Source organism: Carassius gibelio, chromosome B18 (genome assembly GCF_023724105.1).
Source record: "Carassius gibelio isolate Cgi1373 ecotype wild population from Czech Republic chromosome B18, carGib1.2-hapl.c, whole genome shotgun sequence".
Classification (NCBI taxonomy): domain Eukaryota; kingdom Metazoa; phylum Chordata; class Actinopteri; order Cypriniformes; family Cyprinidae; genus Carassius; species Carassius gibelio.
Genome location: NC_068413.1, coordinates 18,498,843 through 18,514,156, shown reverse-complemented (window position 1 = coordinate 18,514,156; position 15,314 = coordinate 18,498,843). Strand labels below are relative to the sequence as shown.

The window sequence follows — 15,314 nt, the reverse complement described above, 5'->3', positions numbered from 1 at the left end:
TTGAGCACATGGTGAGTAGAAGAGACTTCATTAAAAAATGCAAAAAAAGTATAATGTTTCCATGCATTTACCAGGTACAGTATAAGCAATGTATCACACATAGCAGGTAATGTACAGTGATAGCAATTTATTGTAAAAAGTGTCCAAAACACAGTATAAACGTATTGCAAATGCATTGTGTTGAATTTCAAGTCTTCTGAAGCCATATAATAATGTGAGAAAGAGAGTGAAACTGCATCGCTGAAAACGATCCCGCTCTGCGAAGGCAGTCACATCTCATTCAAAAGATAAATCTGACACGCAATAACCAATAACATTTCACAATCAAAGCTGATGTAACGATTCTTCAGGATTTGGAGCGAATGGAAACATTGATCGCTTTGGGGTCTGTTCGTAACACAAAGCAATCATTTAGCCTCAGAAGACCTGGAATATCTGTATATTTTAATAAACTGTGATTATACTTGCATGTGTGTTTTGTATCGTCTTTTATATTTTTTATTGACAGATGGTTAGGTTTAAGGGTGGGGGTCAGGTTGGATGCTCAAAATGGACTAAATGGTCTATCACTAAATAAATCATACCCCAATATATGTCATAATGAAAAAGGTATACTCTAATGTATCATGTCTTGACGATACAATTCTTTGACCATGGAAATCACAGCAACATCTTTAGCTCTTACTTCAGTGGGTGCGAGAATATCTTAGCATCTTTATGTGTGCGTGTGCATCTCTCCATCGCAGCCCATGCAGCACATGACAGAGATGTGCGACACGCTTTCTCAAAAGACACTGCAAAACATCTCTAACATAATGAGTTTTTAATTAAGTCCCCTGCTTTATCGGGATTTACAAAGGAGGACTTTGGGAAGCCACCTCCAATGCGCTTTAATGAATTGTTTAGAGAATTTTGCAGAGCCACGCTGATAAAGTTTTTCACAAAATGCGTCCCCCGTCTCCGTACTGACTTTCCAGAGTCTTACAAACACTTCCACTCCTCTGCATCTCTAAAGAACAGCACCAAAATTCATTATTGATGTCACAGCATTTGTTATTGTATTAGCTCTGGTTTGTCACACCAGGAAAACAGAGCAGTCTTTCTTGTGTGCAGTGAAGCAGACGGTATACCTCCTAATGGAATAAGAGTATATTGAGTACCTCTGCATTTCCTTGGGGCAAGTCAACCTTAATGCGAGCGCTAAAGAAACAGAAGACAAGAAAGGCAGAAAGAAACAAAAATGCGGGAGGACAATATGAACAGATACCATCTGAAAATAGGAGGCCATGTGCTCGTTTTTAAAATGCAGCTGCGTTACAGCATATAAGTATTTCAAATGTATTTATTTCACTGCTTTTGCATCATTCTCACTTCATACATGGTTGAAACAAGTTCTGCTAACAGTTCTCTTTGGATTAGTTCTCCTAAGGCAGGCATCTAGGGCCAGTATGAGCAATGTTTCCAAGCGATGGAGTTAGTTTGCACTTTGTTGGCTGAAAATTTAATCTGTCTTCTGCCTTGCGGTTTGATCCACCTCTTGCCCTGCGAGAGGCTGGTCTCATCTCTAATTCTTCACCAGGAAAGGTCTGCCCCCTGCCCAGGTCCGATCTTTGTGTGCGATCCGGACCTGCTTGATATGGATCCCGTGTGTCCACTGCCTTAGGTTCCTCCGGAGCCGGCGCGTTTGAAGCGAACTCTCCATACATGCTGTGAAAAGTTGCTTATCGATTGACTAAGACGAGAAGCCTTAGGCAAAGTTTAGGTAAAGGCTACGTTTAGTTATTGCAAGATGTGGCAGTATATGCTCGCAGTCTTCAGGCGAGGTTTCCAACACTGCTTTGCATGCACAGCTTCGAGGGATGCTCCATGATAAGATTTCTGACAACCCAGCGATGGTGAACCTATCGGTAATTATTTCAGCAAGCCAAGAACAAATAGTACAGAAGTCCAAAACATCACTTTGATTTTACTCCTCTATTTTGGTCACTATTTTATTTTTTTTTTTAAGTTTTGTAACAAGCGAAACAAAATGGGTTTCACTCAGGCCTTACACTTTGCAAGTCGGATGCTTTCATTTTGTATATCGTGCACTTTTTAAAAGCCTCGTTACTTTCACCACAGGACTCCGTAGTGGCGCTACAAAGCTCCAGCAGCACTTTACACGAGGTATGAGGATGGGAACGCTGGTCCACGATTCCCTGCTGTTCCCTCTTTCGGCCGACTAAAGGCAGGGTGCTGAGATCCAGACGACTGCCTTCCCTGTGTGACATCTTTGCATAGAGACTTTAAAGTCTGGGCTTCTGAGTTGTTCCTCCCTTGCCTCCTCTCTTGATCAGACATCTATGTTTGCCAGAGGGACAGTGGGAAGTTGGCCGTGTTTTCACTTTTGTTTCTTTGGATGTGGGGCTGGAGAGCCTTCCCCGCTTTCTTTCTCCATCTCTTTTTGCAGCAAACCTGGTAGTGGGGTATCGGTCCATGTGGAGGTGTCTAATGAGAGACACAGGGAGCGTGGGAGAACAGCAGGCTCGCTGGAGGGGTCTACACCAAAGGCCGAGACTACAGAGGAGCTGACAGTGAGAAACAACGGTGGTGAGAGCAGAAAAAAAAAAAAAGAGAAAGCCAGCCAGACGGACAGAGAGCAAATCCTCAGCGGTCTCCAGGGATGAAAACAAGGACTTGGGAAGAAACCAGAACAAGTGGAAGGTGATAAATATATAATCAGTTTCTCTGATTGAAATGAGTGTTGAGAGGGCTGTCTTAAATGATGCAACAGTAATTGCAATCATTTGTTGTAAGTAATTAAGTAATAATTTCATTATTTACACACATTCATGTCATTCATAACCATTAAGCGCCGTAAATGTATTATATAAGTTACGTGCTGTACTGTATCCCTAGTTTTATGAAGCCATGCAGATTTTTGTGAGAAATAGATACAAATTAAAGGGAATTGTTCTCCAAAAAAAAAAAAAAAAAAAAAAAAAAAGATTAAAATGCTGTATTGTCATTTAATCATTATGATGTTCCAGAATTGTCAAACTTACATTCTTCTGTGGAAAACAGAGATATGTTGAATATTATGTCATTGATTCCCAATGATTCATGATTTGGAACTCACTGACTCTCAAGTTTGTCACACAAAGCTTCAGTTTATGGCTTTAGTGACAAGTTGTATAATTTTAGGGGACTTTTGAGTTGCTTTTTTTTCTTTTCTTTGTATTCTTAAATCCTTGTTTATTGTAATTGCATGGACAAGAATAACCAGCACAGTTTTCAGAATCTCTCCTTGTTGTGTTGCATGGGTTTAAAACTAAATGGGCTGAGTGTGTTCATAGAAATGTAATTTTTTTTGTTCCATCTATCCCTTTTCAATGCCTGCACATATTCTTGTAGTTCCAGTTGATTGTTCAGTTCGCTGTCTAGTGTTGTAATTCCCAAGGCTCTGAGATTATGCCACTGATCTGAGAGAACAATCAATTAAGCTCTCACAGATTTACTATCAATAAACAGCATAGCTAGCGGCAAAACTTTCTGCTGCTGTTAAATAAAACACCCTTCAATTTTTCAGCAGAAAATGCAGATCTGTGCTATTCTCAGCCTCGTCTCTAATCGACTTCCAACGTGGAAAAGGCCTGAGAAGCAGAGGAGGAGGCCAGAGAGAGGACTTTTCCAAATCAAAGCCAGGTTTATGGGATGACTGTCAATGATTTCTTCCATGCCAAGAGTTTCTGAAGCCTGATTTGTATTAGTGTACAGCTGTCTGAGCAGCCGAGTCGGCAGCGGTCATTGAACCATTGATTCAGGTGCCTAGGTGTGAGCTGATGGGTGTCCTTGATTTCAGAATGCAGAAAGACGATAAAAAATAAAATAAAAATAAAAATAAATATGTATATATATATATATATATATATATATATATATATATATATATATATATATATATATATATATATATATATATATATATATATATATATATATTAAATACATAACAAAGATCTTGGCCAGTATGCTTTGGCTGATTTAATTATTTAGGCTTTGTTTATTTGGTCAAAAACTTTATTTGGAAGAAAAGCAATGCTTTGTGAAATATTATTGCCATTTAAAACAATGGCTTGTTCCTGTAATGCAAGCTGAATTTTTAAGCATCATTACTTCAGCTTTCAGCAGCTCATTCTAATATGCTGATTTATTATCAGTGTTTGAAACGATGATGAATTAACAATAAAAAGAAAAGCGTTTCATTCAAAATATAGTATTTTCTAAGTATTTAATTTTTTCCTATCATTGTTTTTTTATAACGGTATCACATCCTTGCTGAATAAAAGTACTCACCCCAAACTTTTGAACAGTATTGTATGTTGTTACAAAAATTATATAAAAACTTTTGTTGACATAGTTACATTTTATATTGGAGTTGGTGAATACTTTGTTGCCTTAAACAAGAAATAATATTATCTGACAGTGTTGAACTACATAAAGTGTCCCTGTTTCTGTTTTTTTATTGCTCATTAGTCTTTCTTTTTTTAATATTAAATATATTTCTGTTTTAATATTAACATACTCATTATGTATGTATTGCTAATCTAATAATATATATATATATATATATATATATATATATATATATATATATATATATATATATATATATATATATATATATATATATATATATATATATATATATATATATATATTGTCCAGAGGCCTTGATTGCGACTGTACAATCCCTGCTTAAAGTTTGTGAACTACTCTCGTTGTGTCTGGAGTTCAGACAGCTAGCTGACGCTGTGCATGCGGTGTGTCTGCTCTGGTATTGATACTGATGAGGCCCCGTCCGTTTCTGCTGCGAGCGTGAGAACCAACATGACGTCTTCTCAGACAAAGCAGCTGTCAGCATCCTCTCTCATCGGCGTTCACTGCAGGTTAATTGACTGGTGCTGCAACGGTTTCACACCAGCGCCCTCTTCCCGGACGCGTCCGTCTCCCCTCATCCGTTTCTCTCGGCTGGGTCATCCTGGGTGAGCCGCACCTCCTCTGGTCAGACTGAGAGGGAGAGGGAGACAGATGGAGCAGAGGAGGAGTGTATCCACTTTGCTGTGGCAATTTAAAATGAGGGGCAGGCCTGTGAGTGTGACAGTCCCGGCATCATCACGCTGCGCGCATATTAGAGTAAGTACCCTGATCGCCCATGTGAAAAGCCACTGGGGACGGCCCTCTGATACGCCACTTCCAGCTCCAGCCTCACATGGAGCTCTATTTCACGGCCGGCTGGCCTGATTGAAAGTAATAGGGGGACTGAGGCTGTGATGAACTGACATGCCCAATAACTTCTATTACGTGGCTGTAACCTTGTCCCGCTCACTAATTAATTTTTCTGCCAGCGATCATATGCCTGTGTGCTTTAGACTGGAGCACAGCCTCTGTCTGATCTAAACACACTTTAACCCTGCATGTATGCAAAAGTATGTGAAGATCCTCTACGAAGTAATAGATTTGACTGAGCACATTGGTCCAGAGAAGGCAAATCTCAATGTTACGCATGAAAATATGCAGAAAGCCTGTAAAATCTGTAAAGAGAGTATTTGCTGATGAGAAAGAACTTGACTGGCCTGTGCAAAACTCATCAGGTATTGCAACCTATAGTGAAAAACCTTGCTAGAATATCGGAGGTTGTTAAAGAGGACCGATTCCTTATTAACATCAATGCTTTTGGAATTAAATACTCAACAAGCACATGTGTACCGAACCCTGTTTATGCTGAAAATAGTACAATGAAAAGGTAATAGTGACAATACATCTCACAATTCTAGATGCATTTTTTTTCTACATTTGTGACTTTATATTTCAAAGTTTTACTATATTGTGGCTTTTAGTTGTTTTTTTTTTTTTTTTTTTTTTTCTCGTATTTGTGACATAATACCTCAAAATGTGACTTTAATCATAATTCTAACTTTTTATCTCCAATTTGTAACTCTGTCTTAAAATGCGACTGAATCTAACAGCTGTGACTGTTTCTCAGAATTGTGATTTACAGTATCTCGCAATATTACTATATCACAATTGTGGCTTTAATTGTCATAATTGTGACTTTTTAGCTTGCAGTTGTGACTTTCTTACAAAGTGTCTCATATCTCCCAATTGCAACTTTGTTTTTGCATTTTCCTCACAATGTGACTGTACATCACAATAGTGACTTTTATTGTCCTAATTATGACTTTTTTATGTTTGCAACATTATTTTATCTTGCAGATGTGAGCCTTTATGTCTCACTATGTCTCTTTTTTTCTTATTTGAAACTTTATCTCACGATGTTTACTTCTTTTACTCTGAGTCAGAAACAGGCTTTTATACATATGGATGTGGTGCATGTTTGGCTGTCCATATACATTTGGCTATACATCCAGTACCTCCAAAAGCGTAGAATAACATATGGACCTTCCCTCTCAGGTTCATAATGTTACTGCATGCATGAATGCTAAAGCAGCATTATTTGCAGCTTCTTAATAGCTGTCGCAGAAGTGCATTAGAAACCTCCTGCATGCAAGGCAAGCTTGTAAAATCTGGGCGAATAAATATTACATGATGCATCTGATAAATAGATGCATGAACAGAATGCAGTGTTTACGATGATGGCGAGATGTCCATCCGTAAGGCGAGCGAGGGTTGGTGAGTGGGAGGAAGGCTGGCAGAACTGAGATGATTTGGGTGCAAAACTTTTGAAAAACTTCTAAACAATGCATCACCTTTCCTTCATTTATTGTTGGAGGATTCTGGAAGCCACATTTACATTCCTGACCATTAGTCTCCCCTCTGCCTTCATTTGTTCACCTTTCCACAAGCAAGTGGAAGCCGTCAGTGCATGCAGTATTAGAGCGCCACCTGGTGGACACTTGTGAAGCATTCATACTTTATAATCAAAGCTTTTTTTGTTATTTTCAAGGTTTATTCAATGATTTTATGCTTCTCCGCATGTTCACATTTCATACACTGGTATAGGTTTTCCTCTTTCCATTCGTCACGTCTTTTGACTGAAGTCAATTTTGAATCCGTCACAAAGACAGATGTGATGTGTAATTTTTGCACAGACAAAGGCCTGTGTCTGACATTTCAGGCTTGCTATGATGAACTACAAGCATTCGTTTTGCCCAGACATTCATCTCTCGGCCTTGATCCATTCATTGAAATGTGAACTACTGATTCTTGTTCTCTCAAAAGCATTCGTTCATTAGGATGTTTACCATTTTCTTTGTGCTGCAACACAAATGAAATCCCGCCCCTCATGTGCGTTCTCGTCCAGCGTTATCGCAACGCTTCCCTTTTCACGCCTGGAGAATTCCCTACTTTGTAAGATGGAGAAATCTGCACCTTTGAGTATTCATTTAATGACACGGCCGCCTTTGTGTTACTGCGGCACGCGCCTCTGCCTGCTGTTCGCTGACGTCTTATCTGATTGTTGTGTGTGGCTGCTTCGCAAACAGCGGTCCGTTGGGTAAACTCCCTTTGTTGGCCCACGAATCTAGATTGCACACATTCACAACATGTTCCATCAGTGACAGAACCCTTATGCATACACGTACACATACTCACGCGTGATTCACATGCACACAGATATTTTTACACTTGGAAAAGTGTCTTTGCAGAGAACTCCGATGCACAGTGAATGCTTCTGGAGCTTTGGATTGTTTCTCGCCTCTAAGACTCCTGAGAACCGAGATGAAAATAAAACAAAAAGTGTCCTAGATTTGAGCAGAGAGGATAAAGGAGAGAGGAGCACGAGGAGGGAGAGAGATTAAAGAGCATGCGATGATTCGGCTGTAGTCATGCTGTCTTATATTTTCCGTCCTCTTCCCCTTTTCTCTCTCGGTGGAAGCGTGTCATTCTCAGTGACAAACTCTGGATTAGAGGCCTGTAGATCGCAGATGCAGTTCTACAGGTAACATGACATGGTCAGTAATTTCCTATGACACGATTTGCAAACTACTGCAAGACTTCAATCTATGACCAAGAGGGAAAAAAATCTAAATTTCTGACTTTTACTTTTGTTTCAGTGAAATCCCTCCCAGCCATTGCTGTTAAACCAATAATTCAACCAAAACTGGCAATTCTAAAATTATTTACTGTCATTATGTCATTGCAAACTCATGGTGCTGGAAAAGAAGCATTCATGCAGTACTTGATCATAGTAATATTTGTCAGGCTTCAAAAAGGGTCAACAATTACACAAGTGTGTGATAGCTTAGTGTTTTAATTTTTTTTAATTAATTTTTTATTTATTTATTTATTTATTTTTACTGAAAATGTCCTGCAAAAAAAAAAAAAAAAAAAAAAATGAAGTTGGAAAAATGGACTGTACCAAGGAAGATATTTTTGTAGGCCAAAACATTGAGACTTCTGCTTCCATTACCAAGTCAATGTTTTTATTTATTTATTTATTAATACAATTGTTTTTTAACAGATTTTAGTTAAAATCCCTGAAATAAGGTCTGTGGTGAACACAAGCTCAAAATATTTGTAAAGTTACATTCTATGACATTAAATCTTCAAAGCTTGAAAGTTTGAATATACTAAGTTACTTTAACTAGATTTATCGAAGGCAATGTGCAAGACATTTAGAAGTTAACAAATTGAAATGTGCTGTCTACATCAGTAATACTGTCATTTACTTTAAACGAACGTGTAAACATTTTTTTTTTTTTTTAACCGAAAGAGTTATCAAAGCATAATCATGACACTGAAGTCATGTTACTATGTCACATTTTTACTTGTGTCGCCTGTATCGTCTTCAAAATTAATTAAGTTGTGTTAATTTGTGATGATTATCATGATGAACAAAATCTGCTGTTTTCAGTATTAATAATGGTGTGCAGTGCCAGGACTGACATCAAACACCATTGGCTCTCAGTTCAAAAATTGAGAATGACATTTTGTATCTTTGACAGCTGAAGTTTGAAGATTATCAGGGAATTTTCAATGTTGGTCTGCTCCACATATGAAGTGTCCACTGGACCAGTCAAATGGACTATAAGGTGATTTTGAAGATCTTTATATGGAAAAATAAGCTACATTTTCCTAAATGTAAATATAAACACATTTTTGTCTTGGTGACTTAACGGGAGTGCTGCATGCAAACCAGGGACATTGCTCTTTGCAATTGCATTTTTTGGTGAACTATTCTTTTAATGTAGCTCGCTCAGCTTCACTTGAACTTGAAGTTAATGGTTTATGAGTAAACCTTGTTCTTCGTGTTTCAATGCTTTTAAGAAGACCACCCTTTGATCTTTTATTTAAGAATTTCAGACAAGATGATCCCGTAATTCGTCGAGCTCTAAATCACATCTTTGACCTGTTTGCACCAAACCGAATATTGACAGTAAACAACATCCTTTTGAGACCATGATCATTAAAAACGAAAATACTAATTCTTTATTCTGATTGCCTGGTCTAATATTTTTATACAATACACATAACCCTGCAATGGACTCTTGAATATATCTATTCACATTCAAAATAAACCAGTTTAGGAAATATGCATTAAGGTTCTGATTACTCCACTGGGGTTTATTTTGCAATAATGCATGTCTGACCTGTTTAATAAGTCAGGTCTCTATCTCCACTGTTGCTTTGGTTTGGTTTGGTAGAACGCTGAGTCTGAGGATAACACATCTCTCTTTTCTCTTTTCTGTCAGTCGCCTCTGGCCCCAGCATTCCCTCAACTCTTTCTCAAGCATGTCAGCGAACGGAAGGATTCAGAAGGTCAGAGCCAGTAGGGACTGCCTCGTGTTGTAGTGCAGCAGGTCTTTGTTCCTCCTCTGCGCCGCTGTTTGGGAGGCTGACTTACTCACTGCTACATCCCAGAGCCATTCCTCATGTCTTACGACTGCATCCGTCTGTGTCACATCGCATTACACTCACAGACTGACAGCTGGACGTAGGAGATGTCAGTGATGTTCCCTTCTAAAGGGAAAGTAAGACGTGCCTGCGACAAGCTGAAAACAAATCTGTTTATTAGCTAGAGCTGTCGAAATTAATGCAGCATCTTTTTTTTTCTGGCATCCCTTTGGTTAGTATTGCAATCAAGCAAAAGAGAAGTTATGTCAGCACTGGCGTGATCTCTGTGAAGCAGCTCTCTGTGAAATAGTGCATACAAACTTCTGTCAAAATGACCTCATTTTTGACTTGGTTTTGGCGAGTGACCTCGCAAACACAGTTGACATTAAGTGCACAAAAAAGATGAGCATACTGTGCCAAGACCTTCAGGGAAGCTTCCATGATGAGGACCACCATGAACATATCATGCAAAATATTCCTTTAAATATCTGAAGAGAACTAATTATGCCTTGTTTCCATACTCCCTCTATCTTTGTATGATTTATGCAGAGTCTTAGCAAGTATTCTGCTTTTTTCTTCTTCTTTTTTTTTCAGTTAAATCTCATTTCATATGGGACGTAGTGAGCAATTTGTCTGTGCCCCGAATCCCAATGAGGGTGTTTGTGGGAGAGGGTGAAGACTCAGCATGGTAAATACAAAGGAAAGGGGTTTTCAGAAGGTTAGCTGGCAATCACTGGCACACACTGCACCCGGAACGACAGACAATAAAACAGACGGGGCAGGAGATATGTTGTTTTGGAGGAGAGCTTGGCTGGAAGTGTCAGGATCGACCCCTAACCCTTACTGCATTAATTATCAAAACACTTCTGTTATTCTCATAGCTTTCGAATATGAAGTAGGCTGTACTTCAAAAAAAAAAAAAAAACCTTTCGATTTGATTATGCCGAATATGCATTCACCCCTCTCACCCTCTCGCAGTGGAATGTTTCTAATTAGTCGATATGCATAGTTTTTAAACCTTACCCTCAACTTTGAAGAAGCAGATTTGCATTTGACAAAGCACAGCTCTTCTTCCAGTGTGACACTACTGCATCTAATAATAATAATAATAATAATAATAATAATAATAATAATACCATTTAATGAAAATGCAAATAAAAAGTAGGATACAAATAAGATTTGTTGATAGATTTGTTACATATGTACGTGTATCTATCTATCTATCTATCTATCTATCTATCTATCTATCTATCTATCTATCTATCTATCTATCTATCTATCTATCTATCTATCTATCTATCTATCTATGTACATCTATCTATCTATCTATCTATCTATCTATCTAATAATAATCATCATCATTATTATTATTATTATTATTATTATTATTATTATTATTATTATTATTATTATTATTATCATTATTATTATTATTATTATTATTATTATTATGTATGTCTAAATTAGGGGACTTTTTCCCCTAATTTCAATAGAACACATTTAAAATTTTAATATAAATATATAAATATATAAAAAAAAATATTTTGATAAATTATTGATAAATGATTAAGTTTAATTAGCTCTCTAATTAAACTAATTAAAATCTTATAATAAAAAGGATAAACAAATGTAATGAGAAAAAGAATAATAATAATAATAATAATAATAAATAGCTTAAAATAAAAAAAAACAAATAAATTAAAAAGTCAAAATAAAAACTTTTCAAAGTGCAAAATGTTTCTGTTATTTTCAGAAAATGAATTTAGAAATATAAATTATAAATTTGCGAGGTGTATATGTTTTAACGGTGTCCAGATATTCAATATTTTTACTGGAAGGAAGCCTATGAGAAAGATAAATTAAAGTGATAAATGACTAAAGTCACTGAGTCTTCTTCTTCTTCTTCTTCTTCTTCTTCTTCTTCTTCTTCTTCTTCTTCTTCTTCTTCTTCTTCTTCTTCTTTCCTGAAATAATCTGCAAGTGGCAAAAAAACAAAACAAAACAAAAAACAACCTTAGCCCTGCCCCAAACTTATGCCATTAAATGCTGTATATAGTTTGTAAGCAATCTTGTTCGATTTATTCATTAATCAACCTTCAAAATGGCTTAAATATACTGTAGCTGTATGAACTGAAATAGAAAAAAAAAAATAAATAAATAAATATGTATATATATATATATATATATATATATATATATATATATATATATATATATATATATATATATATATATATATATACAACAATAAATGACCCCTTATGACCACTTAACCTTCAAGCTTCAACTGCATTGAGTTATTGCCTCAACAACAGTAAGTGAATCTCTAGACTACCATAGTTCAAAGTAACTCTGACGCACACAGGCAACAGCTACAGAGATAGAAAGCTGAAAAAGATACGGAAGTCAACTGATCTGATAACCACACTAAAACCCTCAGCGACTGGAAAATCTGGCAGCGGCCTTGCCGAGCGAAAAGGTCAAACGGATGGAGACGAGCGTCGGACAGCGGAGAAACATTCAGAGCTCAAAGATAGCATGCACTTTGAAAACAAGAAAAAAGGGCGAAGAGGTGCCCTGCTTATGCACAAGACATCTCTTAACAGCCATCTGTCCTCCCGCTCCTTTCTGAGACGTCGTGTTTGACAGCGAGACCCGACTCATGCTACGTTTGATCCTCCGATAACCCGCGAGGATGGGCGGACATGAGAGAGGCATAGCCAGTGGCTTAAAAAATGAAAGAAACCAACTTAGTTTTATCCTCACAGACAAAACACCTTAGATTTACGAGTCTCTGAAGAACCGAAGTCCTGGAAGGCAGACGGCGTGTTTTATTTGTGCCACTTTCTCAGGTCCTGCTTTGAAGAAAATATAATCTGGGCTCGGCGACTTCCAAGCGTCAGGCTGAGACTCAGATGTACTTTGTGTGGATGAAAGGAGGTACAGGGAAAAGTGAGCAGCACTAAACGAACGGCGTTTACGCGTCTCCAGCTGCGCTCTGGCTCCAAACCTGATTGGTTCGTCCTGGTTGTGTGGCTGCATATCTTTGCAGCATATGGAAAGGATATCGGTGTGACTGATCTTATTTACAGCCTTTTTCTTCAGATCATCGCTTCTGTATTGCAGTGTGGGCTACATCTACCTTTGGAGAGGAAAATATTGCAGATTAGGATTCAGGAGTTTAGCCGGAGGGTGACAGGAGGACAAGGGCGAGATGGAAGTTGCGAGACGAGGAGTAGGTGGTTGGTTTTAACATAGAGGGCCTAATTACGCTCGGAGCGAAGCGGTAATGCATCTTTAGCCCAGAACTGTCATCTACCTAATCTCTCCATAACCCCACCCCTCACACACCACACACATAACAGCTCATGCAACAGAGCGCTCCAGTTCCATATTTATTCATAGCACCGCGTTGTGTGCTGGTTGGTTGATTGATTGATGGCTTTGTTGTTTGGACGCTTGCATGCGCACACGCTCAGCCAGATGTTGCTGCCTAGAACTTCATCATTTAGACCTTAACTGTGAGCCTCGGGTCTGAATAATTGCCTGTTGGCTGTATTTTTGTATTTTACAGTGCCTTAATGTACTCGATGGGTCTGTTTACATGAGCACCAATGTCCTACCGTAAAATTAGTCTGAATCCCCATGATTTCCTTGTTTGCCGAGATGAAATACAGACAGTGTTCATGCAATTAAATGGGTTGTTCTGAATTCAACATTTCAATTATTATATATATATATATTTTTTTAGTTATCATAAAAGTAAATTGACATCTCCCAGCAGACATGCAACGTCATAAGAAGTTGATATTTGGTTAAATGATAGTTGCAGCATTGGGTGACCAAAATTCTGTATCAGGTCATATCCATGTTAATTTGATGTCCAATATCGATGTCACCTGATGTTGTTTTAGGTTGTGTAACCAAAATTCAGCTTTAAGTCAAATAGGCGTCAAATACTGACGAAGACCTGATTTTTTTTTTTTTATTCTCAACCAAAACACAGATGTTCTGGGTCGGTTATATGTGGTTTCTTACTCTTCACAGTCGAAACAGTTTGGTTTCAAGATGCAGTTTCAGTCCCTCGATCAGTGTAAGTATAAAGGATTTTTATTGGGAAAATTGTAAAACTGATTGCTTAGAAAAGTGAAAGCAAACTGAAGGAGATACTGACAAATAGGAGGTTTGTTCAAAACCTTGTCATCATTTGGAAAGTCAATAAACAGACCGAACCAGCAACAACTGAGCTTCAGTCTTCTTTGTTCAAATGGAATTTGTGTTGCATGTGCATTATAGGATTCATTTGTGCACTAAACTAGAATATTGGACATTGGAAAAAAAAAAAACACATCCTCAGTAACTCAATATATTCATGCTACATTTTAATTAAAATGGGGCTTTGAGCAAAATAGACATTTTTAAGGCATGTCAATAATTAATTCGAGTTGAGTTGCTAAGCTTCTTAAGGCACTAATGCTAATTAGAGCATTAGAAAGCTATATATATATATATATATATATATATATATATATATATATATATATATATATATCAAAACAACCCACTTCTCCAATACATTAAGAATTTATTTTATCCACATTTTGTTCTGTTGGCAGACAAGAAGATGGAAGTAGAATGACCTAATTGCGGCCGTCATAAAGATACATAATTTCCTTCTCACCCTTCATTCTTGTATTCGTCCAAGGATAATTGATAGTACATTGTAAAACACACACATTGTCCCTTTGTATCAGCAAATCCTCATTAGAAAACAATGCATTGGCTGCTTTCAGCTAATGTATTTGTCACAATCTCCAGTGAGCTGATGTACTGAGCATTGCAGGCTTCACCGCACTAAAGCTGTCCTCCTACACACACACAGACATTTATTAAGTTTGCTTAAGTGAGCTTTAAGTGATAACAATTATCATAAATCAGGACACCGCATTTCACAATAACTGAGCTTGGAGCAAGTGGACGCAAGAAGTCATTATATATAAAGGAAGAGAAAGCGCCATTGCACCGAGAACATTTGTCAAGATTTACGCTCCATATGACTCCGAGCTGAGACAACCGTAAAATACAGAAACAAGTTTGACTGTAAGCCCGAGCCGGAGTGTTTCCTCACTTCAAACCTCAGCAAAGTGACATTATTTTAGGTGGAAAACTGCTTAGTTTGTTTATTTATTTATTTGTTTGTTTGTATTTATTTATTTATTTTTGCATCATTTGAAATAAGAAAATGCTTTGAAATGTTATATTATGTTTGTTTATCCCACGTTTGACTCTTGTGAGACTATTGCAATATTCCTTTAAATGTCTTGTCTTTTTATACATATATATATATATATATATATATATATATATATATATATTTTTTTTTTTTTTTTTTTTTGGAGGGCTGTGCTTAAAATGTGCTAGCCTGAATTAATGTAAATTACTATCAACACACACACACTCATTTACAACACCACATTCAA

General features: G+C 37.2%; 1 protein-coding gene across 1 annotated transcript in view; it reads left to right on the top strand.

The window, feature by feature from the left end:
* Positions 1–15,314, top strand: part of LOC127977105 (somatolactin-like) — a 58,436-nt gene that overhangs the window by 33,767 nt on the left and 9,355 nt on the right. Inside the window, exons 2-4 of the mRNA XM_052581785.1 lie at positions 2,450–2,573; positions 9,693–9,759; positions 10,429–10,522. Of these exons, the coding sequence (XP_052437745.1) occupies positions 2,450–2,573; positions 9,693–9,759; positions 10,429–10,522 (285 nt within the window). The remainder of the gene's footprint in view (positions 1–2,449; positions 2,574–9,692; positions 9,760–10,428; positions 10,523–15,314) is intronic.